This window comes from Selaginella moellendorffii, unplaced genomic scaffold, assembly GCF_000143415.4.
Source record: "Selaginella moellendorffii unplaced genomic scaffold, v1.0 SELMOscaffold_26, whole genome shotgun sequence".
Lineage (NCBI taxonomy): Eukaryota > Viridiplantae > Streptophyta > Lycopodiopsida > Selaginellales > Selaginellaceae > Selaginella > Selaginella moellendorffii.
The window spans coordinates 683741-710711 of NW_003314287.1; the positions used below are offsets into that span (position 1 = coordinate 683741).

Genomic DNA, 26971 nt, shown 5'->3' on the forward strand with positions numbered 1-26971 from the left:
GATGTGCTTGGAGCGGGGGTGGTCTTTGGAGGAGATGGGCTTGGAGCGGGGCTGGTCTTTGGAGATGGGCTTGGTGTTGGGCTTGAACTGGGACTTTCCGTGCATCCTGTTAACAGCAAAACTCTATCAAGTTCATGGTTCAAGTTTGCCCAGACAAACCTGGTGGGGGTGGTCCTGACAGAAACATGAAACAAAAATAAAACAGTTAAGCCTGAAAAACCATAGAAAAGAAAGCAGAAGTTGGTATGTATATGGCACCTGCTTCAAATTTACGTAAAAAGTTTCAGTACGTGATATTAATCTTGCTGTTAAATTCAAGAGTTTCACCTGGGCATGGCGGCGTACCACGGAGCCAGCACCTGGAGCAGCAAAACCAAATCAAAGGCTATAGTAGCACAAACTTGAATTTGAACTTTCACCTGCATCGATCTTGTACTGCAACAACAAGAAGCAAAGAAAAGATGTTGGCAAGAGTCCCATAGAAGACCATGTCAAATGCATCAAAAGAACCTTGGTTTGCTTGACGAACAACAAACTCAGCAGCTCCATCATCCCCGAGACTGCAAACCACAAGACATGAAATCACCAACGCCACAAAGACGGCCTTCATCTTGTAGAGACACTGGATGGCTGGCTGAGAGGCAATGTAGGAGGTAAATGCGAATGCATATGCAGTGCCCCGAAGCCGGAATTTTATTTCGAACCAAGGCTAACAAACAAAGCCACTGGAATCACAATGTACCGGGCAGAATCTCAGTTTTTGTTATTTATCCAAAGAATTGACAAGGGAGAACGTGAAAGAGAATTGTTTGAGGTGGAGTGTCCCTTCCAAATCTTAGCTGGGTGGCAACAATAGACACAAGTTCTGCCAGGTGTACGAACAAGGTGATATGACCTAAAGCGCATAATAGTTGTATAGCCTATTTTATAGGATGGCAAAGAAACCGATCCAGAGACTAAATTGCAAGAAATTTGTTAAAGCGAAGTATGTGCTCTGCAGTCGTTTGCCACGAGTCACATCCAACAGAGTTGTCCATGCCACCGCATCTGGAAGAAATGGCATGGACTGGATGAGATTCTCGGCCTCCTCCAGCCGCTTAGCCCGCCCAAGCAGATCAACCATGCACCTGTAGTGATGGGTCGATCCCAAAGTCTGATTGGATCGACAGGAAGTGTTCTCGAGCATCAGTGATCTTCCCCGCGTGGCTGCAACCGCTCAGGATTGCGATAAAAGTGATCTCGTCCGGTGAAATCCCTTCGAGATTCATGGCCTGAAACGCATTAATCACATCTTGCATTAGGCCGTTTCTGGCAAGTACTGCGATCAAGGCCGTCCACGACCACTAGTCTTTCCATGGCGAAATGCTTATCTATTGCCATGTTTACATCCAGTGAAAGGGATGTGATATGGGATAAACTTTTAACTTATAGGAGAATAAGAACTCGATTGATGCTAAGTCTGATCGCATTAGAAAAGGACTTGTATGTTGGTGAGAGTATTATAGTAATGAAATTCCAGCACTTTAGAAGTTGGCCATTCGAGTTCTAAGTCAAGCATGCTCGTCATCCTTAGTGAAAAGATTGTTTAGCACTTTCAAGGATATGTCTTCAAAGAAGAAAAATAAACTTACTATGGACAAGACAGAGGTTGTTAATCTGTAATTTGTCATAGATTGTGACTATGACAAATTTGTGAGCTATAATGTAAGAAGACAAACTTAAGTCAGGAGAGGAAGAGGAAGAAGAAGAAGAAAATGGAGATGATATCAAAGATTATGAGGTTGAAGATAACAATGATTTGTTTGACAAAGAAAGCTCATTTCTTCCTAGTAAAGACAACAATTAAAACTACTAAACTTGCTTAGTTGTTTGTAAATTAGTTATTTAGTCTATATAGTTTGTTGGGTGGATTTTTGAGTAGTTTATTTATAATAAAAAGTAGCATATTCCTAGAATTAAAAAGAGAATATTCTTATAATATCCACTAGAATATTCATGAGCTATTGATCGTGTTCTATAGTCAGGTTCCTGAAATCTAAAGCTCATGTTTGTGTTCTATATTCGTGTTCATAAGTATGATATCAATTATAAACATTATTGTGAGCAAAATGGAGCAAAAGCAAATACTTCTCCCATACTTTTTGTCGAGTCAAGTTTCTTATAAAAAACCTCAATACATCTTCTAACAATTGATTCATGCACTTTATCTGCCCATCTAAATGTGAATGCTCACCACTACTCATGTTCAACTTAATTTTTAACTTCTCAAATATCATTGCCAAAACTTAAACATGAACTTAGGATCTTGATCAATCACAATATACAATCTACAACTACCAAATAATATTATTTCCTTGAAAAGTCTTGGGCAAACTAGTGGTAAATTATATTGAGATGTTATCCCAATCATTTTCAAGTATACATAGAGGATAATAGAGGCCAACAAACTTATGATGATCAACTTTGACCACTTGCCAAGTCAAACAACCATATACATAGTTTTCAACATCTAACTTTATCCTAGGCAAAACAAAATGCCTCTTCACTAATACATACGTCCTTAGTACCCCTAGATGCCTAGCATTTATCAACTAAAATCTTTTTAATGAGTTTATCAATATGAGGAATCACTAAATGTCCCTTATTTACCAAGATTTCATTTCATATCTTGAATGATATAACCTTATCACCCTTTAAATACATAGAGGTATCCCTCAATAAAACCTTCATATTAATATTAGTGATGAAGAAGTTGAAGTCAATAAACTCTTTAAACTCATCTAAAAGATTGCTAGATAACTTCATGAATGAGATAAAATTCATTATCTTGAATAATGCATTAGCCATTTTATTGTCATCACCAAACTTGTACCAGATTTTCACAAATATGTCCTGTAAGAGCTCTTGCCAACCAGTAAAGTGGTCTCAAAGATCCTTTTAATGACTAAAATATTGGAGAGATTGATGGTTTGGATCTACATAGAAGTCTGATCCATATAGATAATATTGCCATTCATTCACAATAGCAATCATAGAATACAATGCCTTATCTCGAGTAAGCCAATTTTATTGTGTGGCATCAAACTTAGATCATGCATTATCAAAGGTATAAACCAATCAATCATGACTTGGATCTTTGTGAGATCATCTTTTATACCATACACTGAAATTGCCTGAGATATCTAATTTCCTCCAAGAAAAACTCATACTTGGATAACTTTGAGTATAGCTTGTTATCACTCAAAAGATGTAAAACACTTCGCACATGCATCTCATGTTCTACTGTAGAGTTGAACACTAGGATATTAAAGTAGTCGATCACAAATTTCCCCAAATAAGGTTGTAAAACTTAATTTATCAACCTTTGAAAAGTTGTAAGAGCATTTATCAAACCAAATGGATTTGATAATACCCTTGCTTCAAATCAATCTTTATAAAATATTGAGCACCATAAAGACAATTGAGCAAATCATCAATATGAAGTATATTCTTTCACTGTTCTATCATTTAATCCCTTAACCGTTCTAGTTCATATAGAAAAGCCATGTACTTTTTCTTTTTGACCATCACCATTGAAGCAGCGTAAAGAGACTTGCTTATCCATAACCACCTCTTTTGAAGGTACTCAGAAAGTTGCCTATTGATTTCATCTTCAAAAGGACTAGGGAGAGTCAATTTTTGGTGATAAGGAGTAACTCCAAGAGCTAAGTCAATTTCATGCTAAGTTAGATGGGGCAAACCATTAGGCAATTCATCTGGAAATACATCATGGAACTCCTTTTGAATGCAATTCATACAAGCCCTATGCCTACAAATGTACTTTAAATCAGAGTCTTAGATCGAGTACGAGATCGAGTCCAAGACCGAGTCTGAGATCGAGTCCAAGACCAACTCTGAGACTGAGTTCGAGATAGAGTCCAGGATCGAGTCCGAGGCCAACTCCGAGACCGAGTCCAAGACCAACTCTGAGACTGAGTTCGAGATAGAGTCCGGGATTGAGTCCGAGGCCAACTCCGAGACCGAGTTCAAGGCCAAGTTCGAGACCAAGTTTGAGATAGAGTCCGAGATCCAAGATCGGGTCCGAGACCGAGTCCGAGGTCCAGTCCGAAGTCGAGTCCGAGATCGAGTCTGAGGTCAAGTCCGAAATCGAGTCCGAAGTTGGGTCCGAGATTGAGTCTGAGATCGAGTCCGAGACCGAGTCCGAGTACTAATATAGGTCGAGGGGTGAAAGCCTAAAGCATGTGTCTCCCGGGGGGGGGGGGCTACAGGGGGTTCCAAAAATATAGTAGGGATAGTGAGATCCAAGAACCAATCTTGAAGGAACTCTCTAGTAGTGCTTCCAAACTGACTTGAGGTTGAGATTGGGACCGAGGGGCTTTGGGTGGGAATGAGCATGGACTTGGGTGGTGCCAGAGGGGCCACCCAAGGAAGTGCTTAAAAGCAACTCCCACTCCTGGAAGGGAAATCTACTGTAATGCTCCCGGCTCATGTGGAGTGGTGCCCCACTTGAGTACCTTGTGGCTCATTGGTCCTCACCCTTCCTAAGGGCTTGGGTCTTCCCTTTGGGATGGAAGTGGGGGGGTAAAGGTACCCATCCTGGGCAATTAGGCCATAGTGTTTTGCCCCGGTGTCCTGAAGCAAGTGGTGCACCCGAGGCTTGGGATTTAAAGGGTCCTATGATTAAATCTTGTTATACCAAGGGATGTTAAGAACTTTGAGGCTTGGTGTGCTTGGTTGCTTGTGCTTGCGGGGAGTATAGCCGAACCTTAAGTCCAGTCTAACTTGGGGAGGGGGATTAGGAGAGATTTAGGAATCCATGGATGGATACCTAACACTCCATTGCTTGTGCAGTGAGTAGTTGAAACCAAGTAGGACCAAGTAGAAGCTAGTACAATATACGAGAATCTTGGCAAGGGAACTTAGCTAAAAGCCAAGGCAGTGTTGGGCGGATAGACAAGGTAGGTTGGCAAATTGGAAAGGAAAACTTTGTGGCTTACAACTTCCTCACCATGTGACCATATCTTTAGTCACTACACAAGAGGATTGCTCCTCTTCCTTTCCACAGTCTGAGACATTTCAAAACACCATGGCCCTATACAAGCCTTATGGGTACTCTTTGCAGCTTCTACTCTTATGTGCTCAAGCCATGTGGCTAAAGTGAGGTTCTGATAAGCCACATTAGGTATTTAAATAGATAATGTCACCTACACTTGAATTAGGAGCATTGACTATTCGATCTCCTGCTAGAGCTAACTCTTAAACACTTCACCAAGTTATCCCATTTATCCATTTGTATTCATTCTAGCCTTGAACTCCTCAATGGTTATATCATCACCCACCACATGGGTATAACTTGGATATGCAACTTTCAGGACACCCAAATTTCCCACCGTCCAGAGAAGCGATCCATGTGATCGATGCAAAGTTTGGCATATCATATTTGTTTATGGACAGCCTAGGACGGTTCCTTGATCACACTGCCCTTTTTTAGCTAAATTAGTTCCACTAAAGTCCTCCCCCCTACTATCCTTTTGAAGCTCACTAAACCCCTTAGGGTTTGAGAAATTATTGCTTTTGGCTTTCACCCTCAAATTCAGACTTAGACTCAAACTTAGACTCGAACTCAAACTCAGACTTGGTCTTAGTCTCAATCTCGGTCTTGGTCTTAGTCTTAGTTCTAGTTTCGGTCCCCATCTTAAATTCCTTCTCAAACTTCATTTTAAACTCTATTTTAGACTCATTCTTGGACTCTATCTTGAACTCCTTCTTAAACTCTTTTTTGTGTCCTTTTTTAGAGATTTATTCACTGATTGTGTCATACTCATTCCTTGAGCATTTTATTTGGAGTTCCACTCCCGCTTTTGACTTTTTGAGTTAGAACTTTTGGTCCAAATATATTACACTTGTTAAACTTCCACTTCGAATATTACTATATGGCACCTTTTCGGCTCCACTCTAGGGCTTAGGGATTTGTGTCTCACAATCAAACACTTATATCCATGATGGATTCCATGATATTCATCTTAACATTCTTTAATCCCTTCACAAAAGGATAATCCTTGCTTTGATGTTCAACCTTGTGGCAATGAAAATAATTATCCTTCATCTTATCTTTCCCATTAGTCTAAACGAAGTTTCTTAGCCTTATTGCCATCTCCTTTCTTTGAGCCACAACGCAGTAATGGTCATTTCTTCCCTAAATGTGAAGCATTAATTAGTTGATCATCACGTTGACTACCCTGTTGACCATCCCATTGACCATAGTTGATTGACAGTTTTGACAAAAAGATCTAATAGCATCAATTAATATTCCTAGAAAATCCTTCTTGACCTTTTATTACACATTTAATAAGCTCAAACCTTTAATGAAATATTGCACCTTTAATAGCTTATTATAGGTGCCTATGAAAATGCGAAACTTGCAGGCATACACATTTAAAGATAAAGTGCTTTACTTGATCTTTAGTGATTAACCTCTTCAAAATTCTTGATAAATGAAGTGCAAAAAGCTTTTGTCAAATCACTCCAAAAACTTGATTTTAGATTAACTTTGATGTAGTTTTTCCACGCCACAAAAAAGCATGTGTAAGCTTCCTCATAAAAAAACAATCTTCACCTTGTTTTCACAAGAATTGTATGATTAACAACTTTTCCATGAGTCCAACTAACAATCAACCTTTTGGTTATCATAAATATCTAATTGTGACTTCCATTCCATAATACTATAATCCTTGGCATGTTTAACATACCAATGGTAATCATGAATATAAGATTGATTCAACCTTTAAGCGTCAATATGAAATAACCTTAATGAAATTGATGAAATCTTGCTTTAAGCTTTAGTAATTTGGCATCCTTGCTACACAATGACATTATCAAGAGTCTCTTCCTTTTTGTCATGGCCATCATTATTAAAGCTATACACCTCATCAAGATATATATTTTGCTTATTTCCCATCTTGAAAAGAATATTACTAATGAAATGCATGAAGAGCAAACCCTAGGCTAACCTTAAGCTATAAACAATTCTTGGAATATTCCTGCAGTTTGTGTCATGTTGCTAATTGGTCACACTTAATGTCCATTACAATACTTTGAAGAATTGACATTAAATTAGCTAAAGAAGAACACATTTAAAACATATTTATTTAAAACTCTCTCTTATAAATAAGAATATTAAATACAGCTAAAAATTAATTAAAATATGTACTCCTATAATTATAAATATTCTTATATTTAATAATTTTTAAGTAGGCATTTTTCTTAACCACATTAAATTTTTTCTCTTAAACATTTAAAATGATCAAAATGATGAAATGATCAAATAATTTATTTATATTAAATTTCAGACTCTATACTTACTATCCACAAAACTATTTTTAATGATAATAATAAACTTATTTTGTTTGTTTATTTTTATTTTTATATTTTATATAGTTCACAAAATGAGAGAACAGTCTTTAACTTTTTATTATTTTATAATTATGTGACTCTATGCACTCACACTTACAATTAATTTGTAAACATTTAAATTTGTAAAGAAAGTGAAAATATTAAATAATAATATATTTTTATTATTTTATATATATTTTAATTTGAACAAATTTAAATTTGGAGGAGATCAATCTTCTCACTACAATAAATAATTTATCCAAACTCATTTGAAAATGAATTACATGCTCTGGTATATCTAAAAATAATAAAATACTTTTAATAACTATTAAGATTTATAGAATAGGTAAAAATAATTTATTTTATTTACAATTTTATATTTAAAGTAATAAAAAAATTAAATTTTTAGCCACAATCAATAATTGATTATTTTTATTTATGATGGTCTAATAATAAATATATCATATATCAATTAATTTTTTCCTGGTTATTAAAATATTTTAAAATAATTTAAGTTATAAAATAATTTAAATACTGGATAATTTGTACTTTTACACTACTTTAGTAATAAATTTAATTTTAAAAATAGTAGACTACAACACCTAACATTATCCTTATGAATAATCATCCCAATTTCATGAGGAACTTCAGCTACTAGCCACAAACAAAGCACATTTGCAACACCAAATCTAGGACTGGCATAGAGCGAATTAAAACAAATCAAACAATAATGAAAAATCAGTTTTAAAAGCTTGAAATGGATTGTCAAACAAATCTTTCCACCCCTATACAAGAGAGAAGAAGGTAAGAAATTTTCCTTGATAATGAGCTAGAGATTGAGCGTCTCTACCTTCCCGTCCAGTTCCAGGAGCTCTAGCTCTGGAGCGGTGGTGGGGTAAGTCACGGGGATCTCGAACTGCAAATCAAACTCGTATGTGAACGTACCAGCAGCGGAGTGGATTCCACAGCGGAGCTGAGGCCACCAGATCTGGCACGGATCGGTGGACTGGAGCCACCGCCAAGGCGACTGGAGTGGCGATTTTGGCAGCAGTGGCGACGATCTACTCGACCTGGAAGAGCGAGGTGAGGTCTTTTCTTGTAGCATTCTGCTGCTCATCGGTTTCTTGTGGATTCTGGAAAGACCGCTCGTAGCGACGCTGGGGATTTTGGTTCGTGCTTTGCTTTTTGCTCAAAAGTTCTAGGTTTTAGTTGTGGATTGTCCGTCCAGCATTGGATCCGAACGAATGGTGAAAGTTTCGACTCTTAGAAGCGAAGCCTGTGACTCACAACACGAGACGTTACAGGCAAGAGGAAAGAAAAAATGGAAAACAAGATGATGTGCTGATGTTCTTTGTCATCCAGGTTTGCCTTGGATGACGATGCGCAACGTTGCTTCGTGCCTCTTGACAAAGTAACGGAGCTTCCAAACCTCATGACGAAGATATGTGAATTTTTCTTTGCTTTGCAGGGCTGCTATGGGTACAAAAAAGGATGGGAAGCCAAATGTGATCATCAGACCATATGTAAAATTGTCTTACGCTTGGAATCACTGTAACTCATGCTTCGTGCTGACAGATATACGCCCATAAGTGATCCGTACGTTCGTGGTCACTTTGATTTACTTGTCAAGGTATTGCTTTCAGCGTTTGCGTGCTTTCTCAGCTGACGATGGAAAAAATATTTCTTTTGTAGACTTACCCGCAAGAAAAAATGAGCAAATATTTTGCCGCTCTTCGGCCCGGAGACACTTTGGAAATGAAAAGGTGCGTGTAGTTTACTACATTTCTTTCCGTCTGTAGTTTTACAAGGAAGATCCACAGCAAGCTCCCATACAGCGCCAACATGAAAGCACGTACTGGGATGGTATATCTTTGAGTTCTCTGCGTCACTTTACTGTCGTTTAGATTGCAGGAGGTACCGGGATCACACCGATGTTTCAAGTGCTTAACGAGATCTTAAAAAATCCAGAAGATAAAACACAGGTTTGTCTCCAGGAAAAACGTGTCCTCGTAATGTTTCTGCGGCGTTTCCTCCGATCAGGTCTCGTTGATCTATGCCAACTTGACCCCGGACGACATTCTACTCAAGAACGAGCTCGACAAACTCGCTGAAAAGCATCCAAACTTCAAGGGCCTGTTTGAGACTATCGGACTTCCACTCTGGCGTTTCCAAGGAAAACTGACGCATGTTTACAGGTTTTCTATGTTGTCGATAAGCCAACGCGTTACTGGGGAGGAGGATCCGGCTTCATCACGAAAGACATCCTGGTGAAGGGACTACCACCTCCTTCGGACGGCAATCTCATCATGGTTTGAAGCTTATTTGCTGCTCGTTGTTACTTAGTTCCCATTGACACAATTTCCAACAGGTGTGCGGGCCTCCAGGCCTCATGAACCACATCTCCGGCGATAAAGCACCAGACAAATCACAAGGACAAGTAAGCATTTTACAGAGATATCTATTCCAACGGGCGAGCTTCCCTGATTCCACTCTTCCTTCTCAACAGTTGACAGGTCTCTTGAAGAGCATGGGTTACACCGAAGACCAAGTGTACAAGTTCTAGGCATTCTTGGACAAGAACAACACAATACAATACAAAGCTCTTTAAAGTCATGAGAGCCGTAGATCAAGGTCCCCTGAGACGCACTGGCTTATTCCGTGGAGTCATGCCGTGTGCTTATGGAGTCGCAGCGTGATGATCTTACCCTCCTGAACGAATGAAAAGAAGAGCGTTTGCACAGAAAAGAGTGGAAAGTCTATACTGTAGCACCTGATGCCTTGGGACTGGCCTTCGGAGTTGGATTTGGAGCGGGGCTGGTCCGTGGAGGTGATGGGCTTGGAGCGGGGCTGGTCTTTGGAGGAGTTGGACTTGGAGTGGGGGTGGTCTTTGAAGGTGATGGGCTTGGAGCGGGGCTGGTCTTTGGAAGAGTTGGAATTGGAACGGGACTGGTCTTTGGAGGAGTTGGACTTGGAGCGGGGCTGGTCTTTGGAGAAGGGCTTGGTGTTGGGCTCGTCTTTGGAGATGGGCTGGGTGTTGGGCTGGTCTTTGGAGATGGACTCGCCTTTGGGCTTGAACTGGGACTTTCCGTGCATCCTGTTAACAGCAAAACTCTATCAAGTTCATGGTACAAATCGTGGAAGCATGAAGAGTTGGCCAGACAAACCTGGTGGGGGCGGTCCTGACAGAAACATGAAACAAAAATAAAACAGTGAAGCCTGAAAAACCATAGAAAAGAAAGCAGAAGTTGGTATGTATATGGCACCTGCTTCAAATTTACGTAAAAAGTTTCAGTACGTGATATTAATCTTGCTGTTAAATTCAAGAGTTTCACCTGGGCATGGCGGCGTACCACGGAGCCAGCACCTGGAGCAGCAAAACCAAATCAAAGGCTATAGTAGCACAAACTTGAATTTGAACTTTCACCTGCATCGATCTTGTACTGCAACAACAAGAAGCAAAGAAAAGATGTTGGCAAGAGTCCCATAGAAGACCATGTCAAATGCATCAAAAGAACCTTGGTTTGCTTGACGAACAACAAACTCAGCAGCTCCATCATCCCCGAGACTGCAAACCACAAGACATGAAATCACCAACGCCACAAAGACGGCCTTCATCTTGTAGAGACACTGGATGGCTGGCTGAGAGGCAATGCAGGGGGTAAAATGCGAATGCATATGCAGGGCCCTGAAGGGGGAATTTATTTCGAACTACCGGGCAGAATCTCTTTTTTTTTTTCCCAAGGAATTGACAAGGGAGCCCTTCCAAATCTTAGCTGGGTGGTGACAATAGACACAAGTTTTGCCAGGTTTACGAACAAAGTGATATGACCTAAAGCGCATGTGATAGTTGTCGTTTTTCCCAAAGAATTGACGAAAGAGAATTGTCTGAGGTGATTCCAAATCTTAGGTGGGTGGCAACAATAGACAAGGTATCCATACTACAATCTGACAATGGATACCTTCGTCCATGAATACCTTACAAGACGAAGCAAGTTCTGCCAGGTTTACGAACAAGGTGATATGACCTAAAGCGCATACAGTGATAGTTGTCTTGCCTATTTTATAGACAATGATTTGGATGTGCAAAGAAACCGGTCCAGAGACTAAATTGCAAGAAATTTTAAGCGAAGTATGTGCTCTGCAGCTCGTTTGCCACGAGCCACATCTCGATGGAGCCTGCAAGCGCTCATCAGAGTTGTCCATGCCACCACGTCTGGAAGAAATGGCATGGACTGGATGAGATTCTCGGTCTCCTCCAGCCGCTTAGCCCGCCCAAGCAGATCAACCATGCACCTGTAGTGATGGGTCGATCCCAAAGTCTGATTGGATCGACAGGAAGTGTTCTCGAGCATCAGTGATCTTCCCCGCGTGGCTGCAACCGCTCAGGATTGCGATAAAAGTGATCTCGTCCGGTGAAATCCCTTCGAGATTCATGGCCTGAAACGCATTAATCACATCTTGCATATGGCCGTTTCTGGCAAGTACTGCGATCAAGGCCGTCCACGACCGCTGGTCTTTCCATGGCATATTTTCGAACACTTCAGCTTACATTACCATTTACGGAAAATGCAACCATCATTGTAGTATTGTGCACCAGAATTCTGTCAAATATACTCTTCTCTTGCACAAGACACCCATTAAGGGCATAGACTGAGATCATAGCGTTCCAGGCCACTACGTCGTGCAAGGGCATTCGATCGAAGGCTTGAATTGATTCGTCAAATTCACCACAATCGCCATAGCCAGTCAGAAGAACACACCATGCAGGGTGATCGCGGAAAGGCATCGAGAGGAACATTCTCTTCGCATCTGTTTGATACCCATCCTATGCACAGGCTGACATTACGGTGTTCCATGCCACGACATTCCAACTCGGCATTCTATCCAGGCCTCTTTTGCTTTGAAGGTTTGCGTTGCAGTAATAAGTCCACCAGCTAGAGCATTCAAGGATCTTTCTGCTCCACAAGAGAAAACAATCTCCGAGATTTCCAACTCCGGCATTTGCAGAAATCATGCAAGTCCAAGTTACAACATTGGTCTCGGGCGTCAACTCAAAGATTATCTTTGACTCAGTTACCTGACCCACATGCGCCAAGACCTGTATCATTGCGTTACTAGACAGAATATCCCACTGTGGCATCCGATCAAAGAGTATCATTTCTTCCTGAGTATCCCCTGTTTAGGCATATACTGTAATCATAGTATTCCAAGTAATGACATGCTTTTGAGGCATGTTAAGAAACACAGAAGTAGATTCATTTAAGCAAAAATTAGATGCTCAAGATGACTAGGGCTTTTGACCCTTGCAATTCAATACCTGAAGATCAAAGCAAGAATGAAAGTGAAGGCTGAAATCCTATTCTACATGGTTGAGGTAAATATTGGTGTTGTATACTTAAGCCCTTGTAAGTAGCATAGCTTACTTACATAAACTCTGTAAGATTGAATATAGTTCTTCCTCTCTAAATTGTTTCAAATGTTAAAACATTGACAAAACTTACTTGAACACAGCGAGGAAGATTGTTGCAAATAACATAGGAAAAATGAGATTTTGTTTTCTCTTCTTGGAAGAAAACAAAAGAAATCCACTAGTGAGTAATATGAACTTAGCAATGCAGAAAGAATGTCACAAACTTTGAGTAATATGAACTTAGCAATGCAGAAAGAATGTCACAAACTTTTCCACAAAGGAAGAGAGAAATCTCAAAACCAGGAAGCCAAGGCAATTTTTATACATGAATCATAGAACTACCCTTGCCAAAGCAAGACTTTGTAGCTTGCAAAACCTGCTTGGGCAACAATGAGAACCACATGAAATCTAAGCCGGGAAGAAGGTAATGAGATTGGTTGCTCATCATCAAATAATCTAATATTATTAGCAGTAGCTATAGGTGGAAGAGGTAATGGAACATATATCTCTTCTAAATCAATAGCAACATTAGAACAAGTACAACTCAAATATATAACCTCAGAGATTTATAAAGGTATAAGAAAAGGAAAGATGGGCAAATAGAGCACATGAATCAGGTGTTAGTATTGATAGCAACATCAAAATAAATACAACTCAAATCATTATATATAATCTCATAGATTGACAAAAGTATAAGAAAAGAAAAGATAGCTAAACACACCATATGAATTAACTATTGGAAACTGTGTTGAGCTCTTTTGTGGGAAACATGATTTAACAAAGAGTATAGAAAAAGTACTTGCCTTTGCTTTAGTTTACTCACAACTTTTGTGAGTTTTAGTTTGGCTTTAGTTTGGGTGTTTTATGCTTGTGATTTTTTAGAGGATATGCAAGACAAGCTTAAATGGGCAAAGTTGAACATGAGGCACGTTCAAAATAAAGAAAAAAAATTGGCTAATGAACATTATCATCATCAAGAGCACAAAATTAGTGACAAAGTTTTCCTTAAACTGTCGGATGCACAATGTTCTTTGAAAGGAGGTGGTAGTGATCAATCAGACATTGAAGAAGGTATAGATATTGTTCAGATTGCAGGAGGTACCAAGATCACACTGATGTTCCAAGTGCTTAATGAGATCTTATAAAATCCAGAAGATAAAACACAGGATTGTCTCCAGGAAAAATGTGTCCTCATAATGTTTCTGCAGCATTTCCTCTGATCAGGTCTCGTTGATCTATGCCAACTTGACACTGGACGACATTCTACTCAAGAACGAGCTCAACAAACTTGCTGAAAACATCCAAACTTCAAGGTCCTGTTTGAGACTATCAGACTTCTTGTGTTTCCAAGGAAAACTGATGCATGTTTACAGGTTTTCTATGTTGCCGATAAGCCAATGCGACCGCCTTCATCACGAAAGACCTGGTGAAGGGACTACCACCTCCTTCAGACGGCAATCTCATCATGGTTTGAAGCTCATTCGCTGCTCGTTACTTAGTTCCCCATTGACACCATTTCCAACAGGTGTGCAGGCCTCCAGCCCTCATGAGCCACATCTCTGGCGATAAAGCACCAGACAAATCACAAGGACAAGTAACCATTTTACAGAGATATCTATTCCAACACGCGAACTTCCCTGATTCCACTCTTCTTTCTCAACAGTTGACAGGTCTCTTGAAGAGCATGGGTTAGACCAAGTGTACAAGTTCTAGGCATTCTTGGACAAGAACAACACAATACAATACAAAGCTCTTTAAAGTCATGAGAGGTCCCCTGAGACGCACTGGCTTATTCCGTGGAGTCATGCCGTGTGCTTATGGAGTCGCAGCGTGATGATCTTTCCCTCCTGAACGAATGAAAAGAAGAGCGTTTGCACAGAAAAGAGTGGAAAGTCTATACTGTAGCACCTGATGCCTTGGGACTGGCCTTCGGAGTTGGGCTTGGAGCGGGGCTGGTCTTTGGAGGAGATGGGCTTGGAGCGGGGGTGGTCTTTGGAGCAGATGGGCTTGGAGCGGGGCTGGTCTTTGGAGATGGGCTTGGTGTTGGGCTTGAACTGGGACTTTCCGTGCATCCTGTTAACAGCAAAACTCTATCAAGTTCATGGTACAAATCGTGGAAGCATGAAAAGTTGGCCAGACAAACCTGGTGGGGATGGTCCTGGCAGAAACATGAAACAAAAATAAAACAGTTAAGCCTGAAAAACCATAGAAAAGAAAGCAACTACCTCTTCCAAATCAAAAAGGGAAGGGATTTACCGTCAACTAGCATTGTAGCTCCCATCACTATGCCAGCCCTGACCAAGGAAAAGGAAGAGATGCACCTTGAAGCATCTTGCCAACTGCTATATTTGATCCTGCCCTCGCCCCTGCCAAGAATAAACAAGGTTAATATGCATCAAATGCCCTGCTCACCACTATCCTATAGCAGTGTCCAGCATTGCCCAAGTATCATGCTGCTGCAATGGGAAACTTAACTTGCTTTTTAGCATTGCCCTAGCACAGAAGTTGGTATGTATATGGCACCTGCTTCAAATTTACGTAAAAAGTTTCAGTACGTGATATTAATCTTGCTGTTAAATTCAAGAGTTTCACCTGGGCATCTCGACGTACCACGGAGCCAACACCTGGAGCAGCAAAACCAAATCAAAGGCTATAGTAGCACAAACTTGAATTTGAACTTTCACCTGCATCGATCTTGTACTGCAACAACAAGAAGCAAAGAAAAGATGTTGGCAAGAGTCCCATAGAACACCATGTCAAATGCATCAAAAGAACCTTGGTTTGCTTGACGAACAACAAACTCAGCAGCTCCATCATCCCCGAGACTGCAAACCACAAGACATGAAATCACGAACGCCACAAAGACGGCCTTCATCTTGTAGAGACACTGGATGGCTGGTTGAGAGGCAATGTAGGAGGTAAATGCGAATGCATATGCAGTGCCCCGAAGCCGGAATTTATTTCGAACCAAGGCTAGCAAACAAAGCCACTGGAATCACAATGTACCGGGCAGAATCTCAGTTTTTGTTATTTATCCAAAGAATTGACAAGGGAGAACGTGAAAGAGAATTGTTTGAGGTGGAGTGTCCCGTCCAAATCTTAGCTGGGTGGGAACAATAGACACAAGTTCTGCCAGGTGTACGAACAAGGTGATATGACCTAAAGCGCATAATAGTTGTCTAGCCTATTTTATAGGATGGCAAAGAAACCGATCGAGAGACTAAATTGCAAGAAATTTGTTAAAGCGAAGTATGTGCTCTGCAGTCGTTTGCCACGAGTCACATCCAACAGAGTTGTCCATGCCACCGCATCTGGAAGAAATGGCATGGACTGGATGAGATTCTCGGCCTCCTCCAGCCGCTTAGCCCGCCCAAGCAGATCAACCATGCACCTGTAGTGATGGGTCGATCCCAAAGTCTGATTGGATCGACAGGAAGTGTTCTCAAGCATCAGTGATCTTCCCCAGGTGGCTGCAACCGCTCAGGATTGCGATAAAAGTGATCTCGTCCAGTGAAATCCCTTCGAGACTCATGGCCTGAAACGCTTTAATCGCATCTTGCATTAGGCATCAAGGCCGTCCACGACCACTAGTCTTTCCATGGCATATTTTCAAACACTTCACAGGCGCAGCTTACATTACCATTTACAGAAAATGCAACCATCATTGTAGTGCATGATGAAAGATTGTGCTCCAGAATTCTGTTAAATATACTCTTCTCTTGCACAAGACACCCATTAAGGGCAACTGAGATTATAGCATTCCAGGACACTATGTTGTGCAAGGGCATTCAATTGAAGGCTTGAGATTGAAATGCTTATCTATTGCCATGTTTACATCCAGTGAAAGGGATGTGATATGGGATAAACTTTTAACTTATAGGAGAATAAGAACTTGATTGATGCTAAGTCTGATTGCATTAGAAAAGGACTTGTATGTTGGTGAGAGTATTATAGTTATGAAATTCTAGCACTTCAGAAGTTGGCCATTCAAGTTCTAAGTCAAGCATGCTCATCATCCTTAGTGGAAAGATTGTTTAGCACTTTCGAGGATATGTCTTCAAAGAAGAAAAATAAACTTACTATGGACAAGACAGAGGTTGTTAATCTGTAATTTGTCATAGATTGTGACTATGACAAATTTGTGAGCTACAATGTACTAGAGATAGTTCCTTATCTAGAAGACAAACTTAAGTTAGGAGAGGAAGAGGAAGAAAAAGAAAAAGATGGAGATGATATCAAAGATTATGAGGTTGAAGATAACAATGATTTGTTTGACAAAGAAAGCTCACTTCTTCCTAGTAAAGACAACAATTAAAACTATTAAACTTGCTTAGTTGTTTGTAAATTAGTTATTTAGTCTATATAGTTTGTTGCGTGGATTTTTGAGTAGTTTATTTATAATAAAAAGTAGCATATTCCTAAAATTAAAAAGAGAATATTCTTAGAATATCCACTAGAATATTCATGAGCTATTGATCATGTTCTATAGTCAGGTTCCTGAAATCTAAAGCTCATGTTTATGTTCTATATTCGTGTTCATAACTATGATATCAATTATAAACACTATTGTGAGCAAAATGGAGCAAAAGCAAATACTTCTCCCATACTTTTTGTCGAGTCAAGTTTCTTATAAAAAACCTTAATACATCTTTTAACAACTGATTCATGCACTTTATCTACAAATCTAAATGTGAATGCTCACCACTACTCATGCTTAACTTAATCTTTAACTTCTCAAATGTCATTGCCAAAACTTAAACATGAACTTAGGATCCCGATCAATCACAATCTACAATCTACAACTACCAAAATAATATTATTTCCTTGAAAAGTCTTGGGCAAACTAGTGGTAAATTATATTGAGATGTTATCCCAATCATTTTCAAGTATATATAGAGGATGATAGAGGCCAACAAACTTATGATGATCAACTTTGACCACTTGCCAAGTCAAACAACCATATACATGGTTTTCAACATCTAACTTTATCCTAGGCAAAACAAAATGCCTATACGTCCTTAGTACCTGTAGATGCCTAGCATTTATCACCTAAAATCTTTTTAATGAGTTTATCAATATGAGGAATCACTAAATGTCCCTTATTTACCAAGATTTCATTTCATATCTTGAATGATATAACCTTATCACCCTTTAAATATATAGAGGTATCCCTCAATAAAACCTTCATATTAATATTAGTGATGAAGAAGTTGAAGTCAATAAACTCTTTAAACTCATCTAAGAGATTGCTAGATAACTTCATAAATGTCATTATCTTGAATAATGCATTAGCCATCTTATTGTCATCACCAAACTTGTACCAGATTTTCACAAACATGTCCTATAGGAACTCTTGCCAACCAGTAAAGTGGTCTTAAATATCCTTTTGATGACTAAAATATTGGAGAGATTGATGGTTTAGATCTACATAGAAGTCTGATCTATATAGATAATATTGCCATTCATTCACAATAGCAATCATAGTAAACAATGCCTTATCTCGAGTAGGCCAATTTTATTGTGTGGCATCAAACTTAGATTATGTATTATCAAAGGTATAGACCAATCAATCATGACTTGGATCTTTGTAAGATCATCTTTTATACCATACACTGAAATCAAATGTCTAAGATATCTAATTTCCTCCAAGAAAAACTCACACTTGGATAACTTTGAGTATAGCTTGTTGTTGCTCAAAAGATGTAAAACACTTCACACATGCATCTCATGTTCTATTGTAGAGTTGAACACTAAGATATTAAAGTAGTCAATCACAAATTTCCCCAAATAAGGTTGTAAAACTTAATTTATCAACCTTTGAAAAGTTGTAGGAGCATTTGTCAGACCAAATGGATTTGATAATACCCTTGCTTCAAATCAATCTTTATAAAATATTGAGCACCATAAAGACAATTGAGCAAATCATCAATATGAAGCATATTCTTTCACCGTTCTATCATTTAATCTTTTAACCATTCTAGTTCATATAGAAAAGCCATGTACTCTTTCTTTTTGACCATCACCACTGAAGCAGTGTAAGGAGACTTGCTTATCCATAACCACCTCTTTTGAAGGTACTCAGAAAGTTGCCTATTGATTTCATGTTCAAAAGGACTAAGAAGAGTCAATTTTTGGTGATAAGGAGTAACTCCAGGAGCTAAGTCAATCTCATGCTAAGTTAGATGGGGCAAACCATTAGGCAATTCATCTGGAAATACATTATGGAACTCCTTTTAAATGCAATTCATACGAGCCCTATGCTTACAAATGTACTCCAAATCAAAGTCTGAGATCGAGTATGAGATCGAGTCCAAGACCGAGTCTGAGATCGAGTCCAAGACCAACTCTGAGACTAAGTTCGAGATAGAGTTTGGGATCGATTCCAAGGCCAACTCCGAGACTGAGTTCGAGACCGAGTTCGAGACAGAGTCCAAGATCCGAGATCGGGTCTGAGACCAAGTCCGAGGTTGAGTCCGAAGTCGAGCCTGAGATCGGGTCCGAGGTTGAGTTCGAGACCGAGTCCGAAGTCGGGTCCAAGATCGAGTCCGAGATCGAGTCCGAGTACTAATACAAGTCGAGCATGTGTCTCCCGGGGGGGGGGGAGGCTCTAGGGGGTTCCAAAAGTATAGTAGGGATAGTGAGATCCAGGAACCAGTCTTGAAGGAACTCTCTAGTGGTGCTTCCAAACTGACTTGAGGTTGAAATTGGGACTCGGGTGGTGCCGGATGGGCCACCCAAGGAAGTGCTTAAGAGCAGCTCGCACTCCCAGAAGGGAAACCGACTATAGTGCTCTCGGCTCATGTGGAGTGGTGCCCCACTTGAGTACCTTGTGGCTCATTGGTCCTCACCCTTCCTAGGGGCTTGGGTCTTCCCTTCGGGATGGAAGTGGGGGGGGGGTAAAGGTACCCATACTGGGCAATTAGGCCACAGTGTTTCGCCCTGGTGTCCCGAAGCAAATGTTGCACCGAAGGCTTGGGATTTACAGGGTCCCATGATTAAATCTTGTTGTACTAAGGGATGTTAGAAACCTAGAGGCTTAGTGTGCTTGGCTGCTTGTGCTTGTGGGGAGTATAGCCGAACTTTAAGTCCGATCTAACCTGGGGAGGGGGATTGGGAGAGATTTGGGAATCTATGAATGGATGTTTAACGCTCCATTGCTCGTGCAATGAGTAGTTGAAACCAAGTAGGACCAAGTAGGAGCTGGTACAATATGTGAGAACCTTGGCGAGGGAACTTAGCTAAAAGCCAAGGCAGTGTTGGTTGGATAGACAAGGTAAGCTGGCAAATTGGAAAGAAAAAATTTGTGACTTATAACTTCCTCACCATGTGACCATATCTTTAGTCACTACACAAGAGGATTGCTCCTCTTCCTTTCCATAGTTTGAGACATTTCAAAACACCATAGCCCTATGCAAGCCTTATGAGTACTCTTTATAGCTTCTACCCTTATGTGCCCAAGCCATGTGGCTAGAGTGAGGTTCTGATAAGCCACATTAGGTATTTAAATAGGTAATGCCACCTACATTTGAATTAGGAGCATTGACTATTCGATTTCTTGCTAGAGCTAACTCTTAAACACTTCACTAAGTTATCCCATTTATCCATTTGCATTCATTCTAGCCTTGAACTCCTCAATGGTTATATCATCACCCACCACATGGGTATAACTTTCCTTGATCACACTGCCCTTTTTTGGCCAAATTAGTTCCACTAAAGTCTTTCCCTCTACTATCCTTTTGGAGCTCACCAAACCCCTCAGGGTTTGAGAAATTATTGCTTTTGGCTTTCACCTTCAAACTCGGACTTGGACTCAAATTTAGACTCGGACTTGGACTCAAACTTGGTCTTAGTCTCAATCTCGGTCTTGGTCTTAGTCTTAATTCTAGTTTTGGTCCCCATCTCAAATTCCTTCTCAAATTTCATTTTAGACTCCATTTCAGACTCCTTCTCGGACTCCATCTTTCCTTAAGCATTTTATTTGGAGTTTCACTCCTGCTCTTGACTTTTCGAGTTAGAACTTTTGGTCTAAATATATTACACTTGTTAAACTTCCACTTCGAATATTACTATATGGCACCTTTTCGGCTCCACTCTAGGGCTTAGGGATTTGTGTCTCACAATCAAACACTTATATCCATGATGGATTCCATGATATTCATCTTAACATTCTTTAATCCCTTCACAAAAGGATAATCCTTGCTTTGATGTTCAACCTTGTGGCAATGAAAATAATTATCCTTCATCTTATCTTTCCCATTAATCTAAATGAAGTTTCTTAGCCTTATTGCCATCTCCTTTCTTTGAGCCACAACGCAGCAATGGTCATTTCTTCCCTAAATGTGAAGCATTAGTTAGTTGATCATCACGTTGACTACCCTGTTGACCATCCCATTGACCATAGTTGATTGACGGTTTTGACAAAAAGATCTAATAACATCAATTAATATTCCTGGAAAATCCTTTTTGACCTTTTATTACACATTTAATAAGCTCAAACCTTTAATGAAATATTGCACCTTTAATAGCTTATTATAGGTGCTTGTGAGAATGTGAAACTTGCAAGCATACACATTTAAAGATAAAGTGCTTTACTTGATCTTTAGTGATTAGCCTCTACAAAATTCTTGATAAATGAAGTGCAAAAAGCTTTTGTCAAATCACTCCAAAAACTTGATTTTAGATTAACTTTGATGTAGTTTTTTCATGCCACAAAAAAGCATGTGTAAGCTTCCTCATAAAAAAACAATCTTCACCTTGTTTTCACAAGAATTGTATGATTAACAACTTTTCCATGAGTCCAACTAACAATCAACCTTTTGGTTATCATAAATATTTAATTGCAACTTCCATTCCATAATACCATAATCCTTGGCATGTTTGACATACCAATGGTAATCATGAATATAAGATTGATTCAACCTTTGAGCATTAATATGAAATAACCTTAATGAAATTGATGAAATCTTGCTTTAAGCCTTAGTAATTTGGCATCCTTGCTACACAATGACATTATCAAGAGTCTCTTCTTTTTTGTCATGGCCATCATTATTAAAGCTATACACCTCATCAAGATTTATATTTTGCTTATTTCCCATCTTGAAAAGAATGTTACTAATGAAATGCACAAAGAACAAACCCTAGGCTAACCTTAAGCTATAAACAATTCTTGGAATATTCCTGTAGTTTGTGTCATGTTGCTAATTGGTTTTGGTGTTCTATACACTTAATTTCCATTACAATACTTTGAAGAATTGACATTAAATTAGCTAAAGAAGAACACATTTAAAACATATTTATTTAAAATTCTCTCTTATAAATATGAATATTAAATACAGCTAAAACTTAATTAAAATATATATTCATATAATTATAAATATTCTCATATTTAATAATTTTTAAGTAGGAATTTTTCTTAACCATATTAAATTTTTTCTCTTAAACCTTTAAAATGATCAAAATGATGAAATGATCAAATAATTTATTTATATTAAATTTCAGACTCTATACTTACTATCCACAAAAATATTTTTAATAATAATAATAAATTTCTTTTGTTTATTTATTTTTATTTTTACATTTTGTATAGTTCTCAAAATAAGAAAACAGTCTTTAATTTTTTATTATTTTTTAATTATGTGACTCCATGCACTCACACTTACAATATTATTTTAATAATAAAATTAATTTGTAAACATTTAAATTTATAAAGAAAGTAAAAATAATAAATAATAATATATTTTTATTATTTTATATATATTTTAATTGGAACAACTTTAAATTTGGAGGAGATCAGTCTTCTCACTACAATAAATAATTTATCCAAACTCATTTGAAAATGAATTACATGATTTGGTATATCTAAAAATAATAAAATACTTTTAATAACTATTAAGATTTATAGAATAGGTAAAAATAATTTTATTTTATTTACAATTTTATATTTAAAGTAATCAAAAAATTAAATTTTTAGCTGTGAGGGCCAAGTGTACGGCTACGATGCCGTATACTAATATTAGCGTAGTGGATTTTGGTAGCCGTCAGATTGGTTTCAATCCGGACCACTCGCTCCTGTATATAAGCTAGGGTTTTTGGGTTAATTGATATGCACATTTCTGTATTCCCTTTCCATATTCCATGCACTCACATTGGTGGAGGTGAGGGGCACCTTTGATTGTCCCTAGGGAGTGCTTGGATTTGGGATTTCGGTTTAGATCTAGCTTTTGCATTGTCTAGATCTAGCTTTTTCCATTTCCTTTCTTTTGTTCTTTCCTTTCAGGATTTTGGTTTAGATCTAGCTTTTTGCATTGTCTAGATCTACCATTTCTTTCTAGCTTTTTGTCATTTCTCTTCTTTTGCTCTTTCTTTCTCATTCATTTTCATGGCCGATCCGCAATCTCCTCCTTTGACTCTAGAGCAGCAGTTGGTTCAATTGCTTGATGCTATGCACCTGCAATTGAACAACCAAACTCAGTTGATGGCGGCATTCACGGCACATGGTACAACTCCTCCTGCTTTTGGTGCCAATCCTCGCGTTCGGCCGGAGTTCTTTCGTGGGAATCCTGGGGATGATGTGTACCATTGGTTTGATCACTTCACGGTGATTGCCACATATCATTCTTGGGATGATGCTCGGCGTTTGCGTGAGTTCCCCACATGTCTTCAAGGGACGGCATTGCAGTGGTACAATGGATTGAGCGCAGCTACTCGTGACGATTGGAGTGTTCTTCCGGACGTCTTCAAACGCGCCTTCGGACACGCCGACGATTGTGATGATGCCTTCCAACAATTGCATTGTCTTCGCCAAGGGCCATCTGAGTCGGTGATGCAATTTGGCGTTCGTTTCCGAAGTCTTTTGCTTCGTGCGGAGCCAAATATGTCGGAGCGGATCAAGCTAGGAATGCTATGGCCAGCACTTCGTCAAGATCTTGTCGGACTTGTGCATGCACTTGCTCCTGCCACTCTTGACGATGCTCTTCGCTTGGCACAACGTTATGAGACGTCGCCTCTTCCACTTCTTGCTACACGTCCTTCAGCTCCACTTCCTATGAGTGATGGTCCTGTTCCCATGGAGGTTGATGCTGCTGCTACTCGAGTCCAAGGACAAGGGCGAGGACGTGGTCGTGGCCGTGACATTCGTTGCTGGGCGTGTGATGAAGTTGGTCATACTTATCGGCGTTGTCGGCGCTTTCCGGATTGGCGACCTCCATTTCCTGGGTGGAGACCTTGGCGTCAGCAACGTCCCGTTGGTGCTGCTGCGGTGGAAGGTTTGGATACCGAGGTGCATTCGGGAAACGAGGAGTCGCGCGAGTAATGGAGGGACCTTGCGCGAATAAGTTAGTGACCCCTCCATCTTTCTTTCGGGAGTATCATCAAGGGGTTCACTCGGCACCGGTTCATCCAGTGTTTACTTTCCAAGCTCGTTTTTATAACAAGAGGTCTCCTATTCTTCTCTCCGTGTTGGTTGATACAGGTTCGAGTTTATCTTCTATTGCTCGACCTGTTGCCACACATTGTCGTCTACACTTGCGTCGTGCGGCGGATCCAGTTTTCATTCTTTATGGCAACGGCCGTACACATGCATGTGCACGAGATGAGGCGGACCTAGTTGTGCGTGTGGGTGATCTTGAGCTTGAGTTGCAGTCATTACGGGTGGTGCCGAGTCAAGCTTTTGACCTCATTCTTGGTATGGATTGGTTGCAGCACAATCATGCCAAGTGTGACTTTGAGGCTTTTCCCCCTTGTCTCATACTTCCTTATGTTTCATCCATTCCTCTCACTTCTGTACCTCTTCGTCCCTCTACTTCTACCTCTGCTTCCATTACTTTTGTTCCCCCATTATTTCCTCTTGTGTTTCCATCTTGTTCTGCTCTTCCCTTTTCCGATCCCTCCGATGATCTTTGTGTTGCAGCTGTTGATCAGCTCATGAAGGAGTATTCTGATCTCTTTGAATTTGACCTATCGTCTGGGGCCAAGATTGCCACACGTCATCCCATTCCAACCGGGGATGCTCGTCCAATCAAGGTTCCTGTTCGTCGTCGGTCACCCAAGGAGATCAAGATTTTACGTGCAAACGTCAAGGAGATGTTGGAGAAGGGTGTTATTCGGAAGTCGCGGAGTCCTTGGGCATGTGAACCTCATCTTGTGACGAAGCCTGATGGGAGTATTCATTTCTGCATCGACTATCGTCCGTTAAATGAAGTGACGATCCCGGACGTGTACCCTCTTCCTCACACTCCTGATCTCTTGGATCGTCTGGGGCGAAGTCGTTGGTTCACCAAGCTAGATCTTGCTTCTGGGTATTGGCAAGTACCGATGGCTGAAGACGATATTCCTAAGACTGCTTTTCGTACACCATTTGGTTTGTACGAGTTTTTGGTGATGCCGTTTGGTTTGAACAATGCTCCAGCAACTTTTCAGCGAATGATGGACGAGGTTCTTTGCGATATGCCAGAGGTGACGGCTGACTTCATTGATGATGTCTTGATCCACTCGGAGGGGACGTGGGAGGAGCATGTTCGTGATGTTTGTAAAGTGTTGGATCGGCTACGCGATGTTGGTTTAAAGCTAAAGCGGTCGAAGTGCGTGTTTGGGTCCAAGGACACGACTTATCTTGGGTACCGTATTTCTCGTGAGGGTTTGCAAGTTGATCCTGACAAACTTGTGGCTGTTCTAAAGTTCCCTACTCCGAAGTGTGTGAATGATGTGCAGCGCTTTTTGGGTAAGGTGCAGTATCTCGGTCGTTTTGTGGATCATCTTTCCGATCGCACTTTACCATTGTGAGCGTTGCTGAAGTCATCAACGTCATCTTTCATCTGGTCTCCCGATTGTGAGCGGGCGTTCGTGAATCTCAAAGAGCTATTGACGACTCCTCCGGTTTTGGCATATCCTGACTACACTCGACCTTTTATTTTGCGCGTGGATGCTTCTGACATTGGTCTTGGAGGTGTGTTGATGCAAGAGAGCTCGAGTGTGCCTGGTCAGCGCCATCCCATTGCATACATAAGCCGTACATTACAACCAACGGAGATGAACTACTCCACGACGGAGAAGGAGTGTTTAGCAGCAGTCTGGGGTTTCGAGAAACTTCATGCCTATCTACATGGTTCTCGGACGTTACTTGAAGGTGACCATGCTGCTGTTACTTCATTATTGAAGCGGAAGAACCTGGTTGGTCGTACGGCTCGATGGGCTTTGAAGCTTCAGATATATGATTTCGATGTTGTTCATCACCCAGGGAGTTCTATGGCTGATGCTGATGCCCTTTCTCGAGCTCCTCTTCCTTCTCCACTCACTTCTCATGTTTTTGATGAACCTGTTGTTCCAGCATCTGTGGATTTTCTAGATGAGGATTCTGTGCCGTCGGCGGTTGCTGTCCTTGACGTTCAGTGTCCACAGGGCGTAGAGCAAGATCTACCTTCTCTGGATGAGGTTCGCGAGGCTCAAAAGATTGAGCCGTGGATTCGAAGGCTTCGAGATGGGTTTGAGAATCCTGCATCACTTGCTGATGACTTGCCTTTTCGGCATTTACATTCTCAATATCGCCTTGAAGATGGCCTTCTTTATTTTGTGGGGACGGATCCTGATGCTCATTTACGGCTGGTGGTGCCTTCGATGTTTATTCCGCGGTTTCTCCATGCCTACCATGATTCTCCTATTCTAGGTGGGCATATGGGACACCGTCGTGTCACCGAGAAGTTGCGCAGATCTTTCTATTGGCCAGAGATGCGACGTGATATTATCCGGTATGTGCGTAGCTGCGTTTGGTGCCAAGCTCGTAATACTCCCCCTTGTGCTGCGGAAGGACGGTTGGAGTCAATTGCAGTTTCTTGTCCGTTTGAGTTGGTGGCGTTTGATCTTATGGGACTTTTTCCGCGATCGACTGCTGGCAATGAGTATGTTATTATTGCTTCTGACTACTTGACTCGTTGGGTGGAAGTTGGTGCTCTTGCTAGTGCCTCTGCAACTGCTGTTGGATACTTCCTCCTCAATCGAGTGGTGTTCCAGCATTCTTGTCCAGAACGGATTCTTTCGGATAATGGTCCTGCATTTATGGCTGAGGTATTTCATGTTTTGACATCTCGGTTGGGGATACGCCACACTTTTACGAGTGCTTATCATCCACAATCAGACGGTCTGGTGGAACGGCTCGTTCGGACATTCAAAGGGATG

General features: G+C 40.3%; 2 protein-coding genes and 1 long non-coding RNA gene across 7 annotated transcripts; 1 reads left to right on the forward strand and 2 right to left on the reverse strand.

The window, feature by feature from the left end:
- Positions 1-158: 158 nt before the first annotated feature.
- On the reverse strand, positions 159-640 carry LOC112348005. The gene is made up of 4 exons (XR_002992922.1): positions 511-640; positions 420-435; positions 328-359; positions 159-258 (listed from the first exon to the last, which is right to left on the reverse strand). It is a non-coding gene; the product is annotated as an uncharacterized LOC112348005 (long non-coding RNA).
- A 7604-nt stretch (positions 641-8244) lies between these two features.
- LOC112348002 (NADH-cytochrome b5 reductase-like protein) lies at positions 8245-14565 on the forward strand. 3 transcript variants are annotated; one of them, XM_024679844.1, is made up of 15 exons: positions 8245-8287; positions 8344-8475; positions 8534-8561; positions 8621-8696; positions 8755-8803; positions 8861-8911; positions 8968-9022; positions 9085-9155; positions 9213-9255; positions 9297-9374; positions 9433-9522; positions 9588-9701; positions 9761-9829; positions 9899-9937; positions 14498-14565. In XM_024679844.1, exons 5-15 carry the CDS (start codon positions 8766-8768, stop codon positions 14513-14515), a joined length of 666 nt encoding a protein of 221 aa, XP_024535612.1. In that variant the 5' UTR covers positions 8245-8287; positions 8344-8475; positions 8534-8561; positions 8621-8696; positions 8755-8765; the 3' UTR covers positions 14516-14565. The 3 variants fall into 3 exon arrangements, with proteins under 3 accessions (XP_024535612.1, XP_024535611.1, XP_024535610.1); XM_024679843.1 differs by having other exon boundaries at positions 8247-8287; positions 9899-9949; positions 14510-14565; XM_024679842.1 differs by lacking the exon at positions 14498-14565 and having other exon boundaries at positions 8251-8287; positions 9899-10005.
- On the reverse strand, positions 9925-11111 carry LOC112348003 (vegetative cell wall protein gp1-like). Of its 3 annotated transcripts, none has more exons than XM_024679845.1 (6): positions 10908-11111; positions 10817-10832; positions 10725-10756; positions 10557-10655; positions 10163-10486; positions 9925-10101 (listed from the first exon to the last, which is right to left on the reverse strand). In XM_024679845.1, the coding sequence occupies exons 1-6, from the start codon at positions 11065-11067 to the stop codon at positions 10094-10096; spliced, it is 639 nt and encodes a 212-aa protein (XP_024535613.1). In that variant the 5' UTR covers positions 11068-11111; the 3' UTR covers positions 9925-10093. The 3 variants fall into 3 exon arrangements, with proteins under 3 accessions (XP_024535613.1, XP_024535614.1, XP_024535615.1); XM_024679846.1 differs by having other exon boundaries at positions 10557-10574; positions 10908-11109; XM_024679847.1 differs by having other exon boundaries at positions 10557-10571; positions 10908-11106.
- Positions 14566-26971: the final 12406 nt, after the last annotated feature.

Coding starts and splice junctions, on each gene's coding strand:
- LOC112348003 (XM_024679845.1), bottom strand. CDS start 11,067: ATGCATTCGCATTTTACCCCCTGCATTGCCTCTCAGCCAGCCATCCAG. Junction 10,656..10,724: donor TGGTACGCCGCCATGCCCAG/GTGAAACTCTTG, acceptor AATTTGAAGCAG/GTGCCATATACATACCAACT. Junction 10,487..10,556: donor GTCAGGACCGCCCCCACCAG/GTTTGTCTGGCC, acceptor TGCTGTTAACAG/GATGCACGGAAAGTCCCAGT.
- LOC112348002 (XM_024679844.1), top strand. CDS start 8,766: ATGACGATGCGCAACGTTGCTTCGTGCCTCTTGACAAA. Junction 8,912..8,967: donor CCAAATGTGATCATCAGACC/ATATGTAAAATT, acceptor TCGTGCTGACAG/ATATACGCCCATAAGTGATC. Junction 9,702..9,760: donor CGGACGGCAATCTCATCATG/GTTTGAAGCTTA, acceptor AATTTCCAACAG/GTGTGCGGGCCTCCAGGCCT.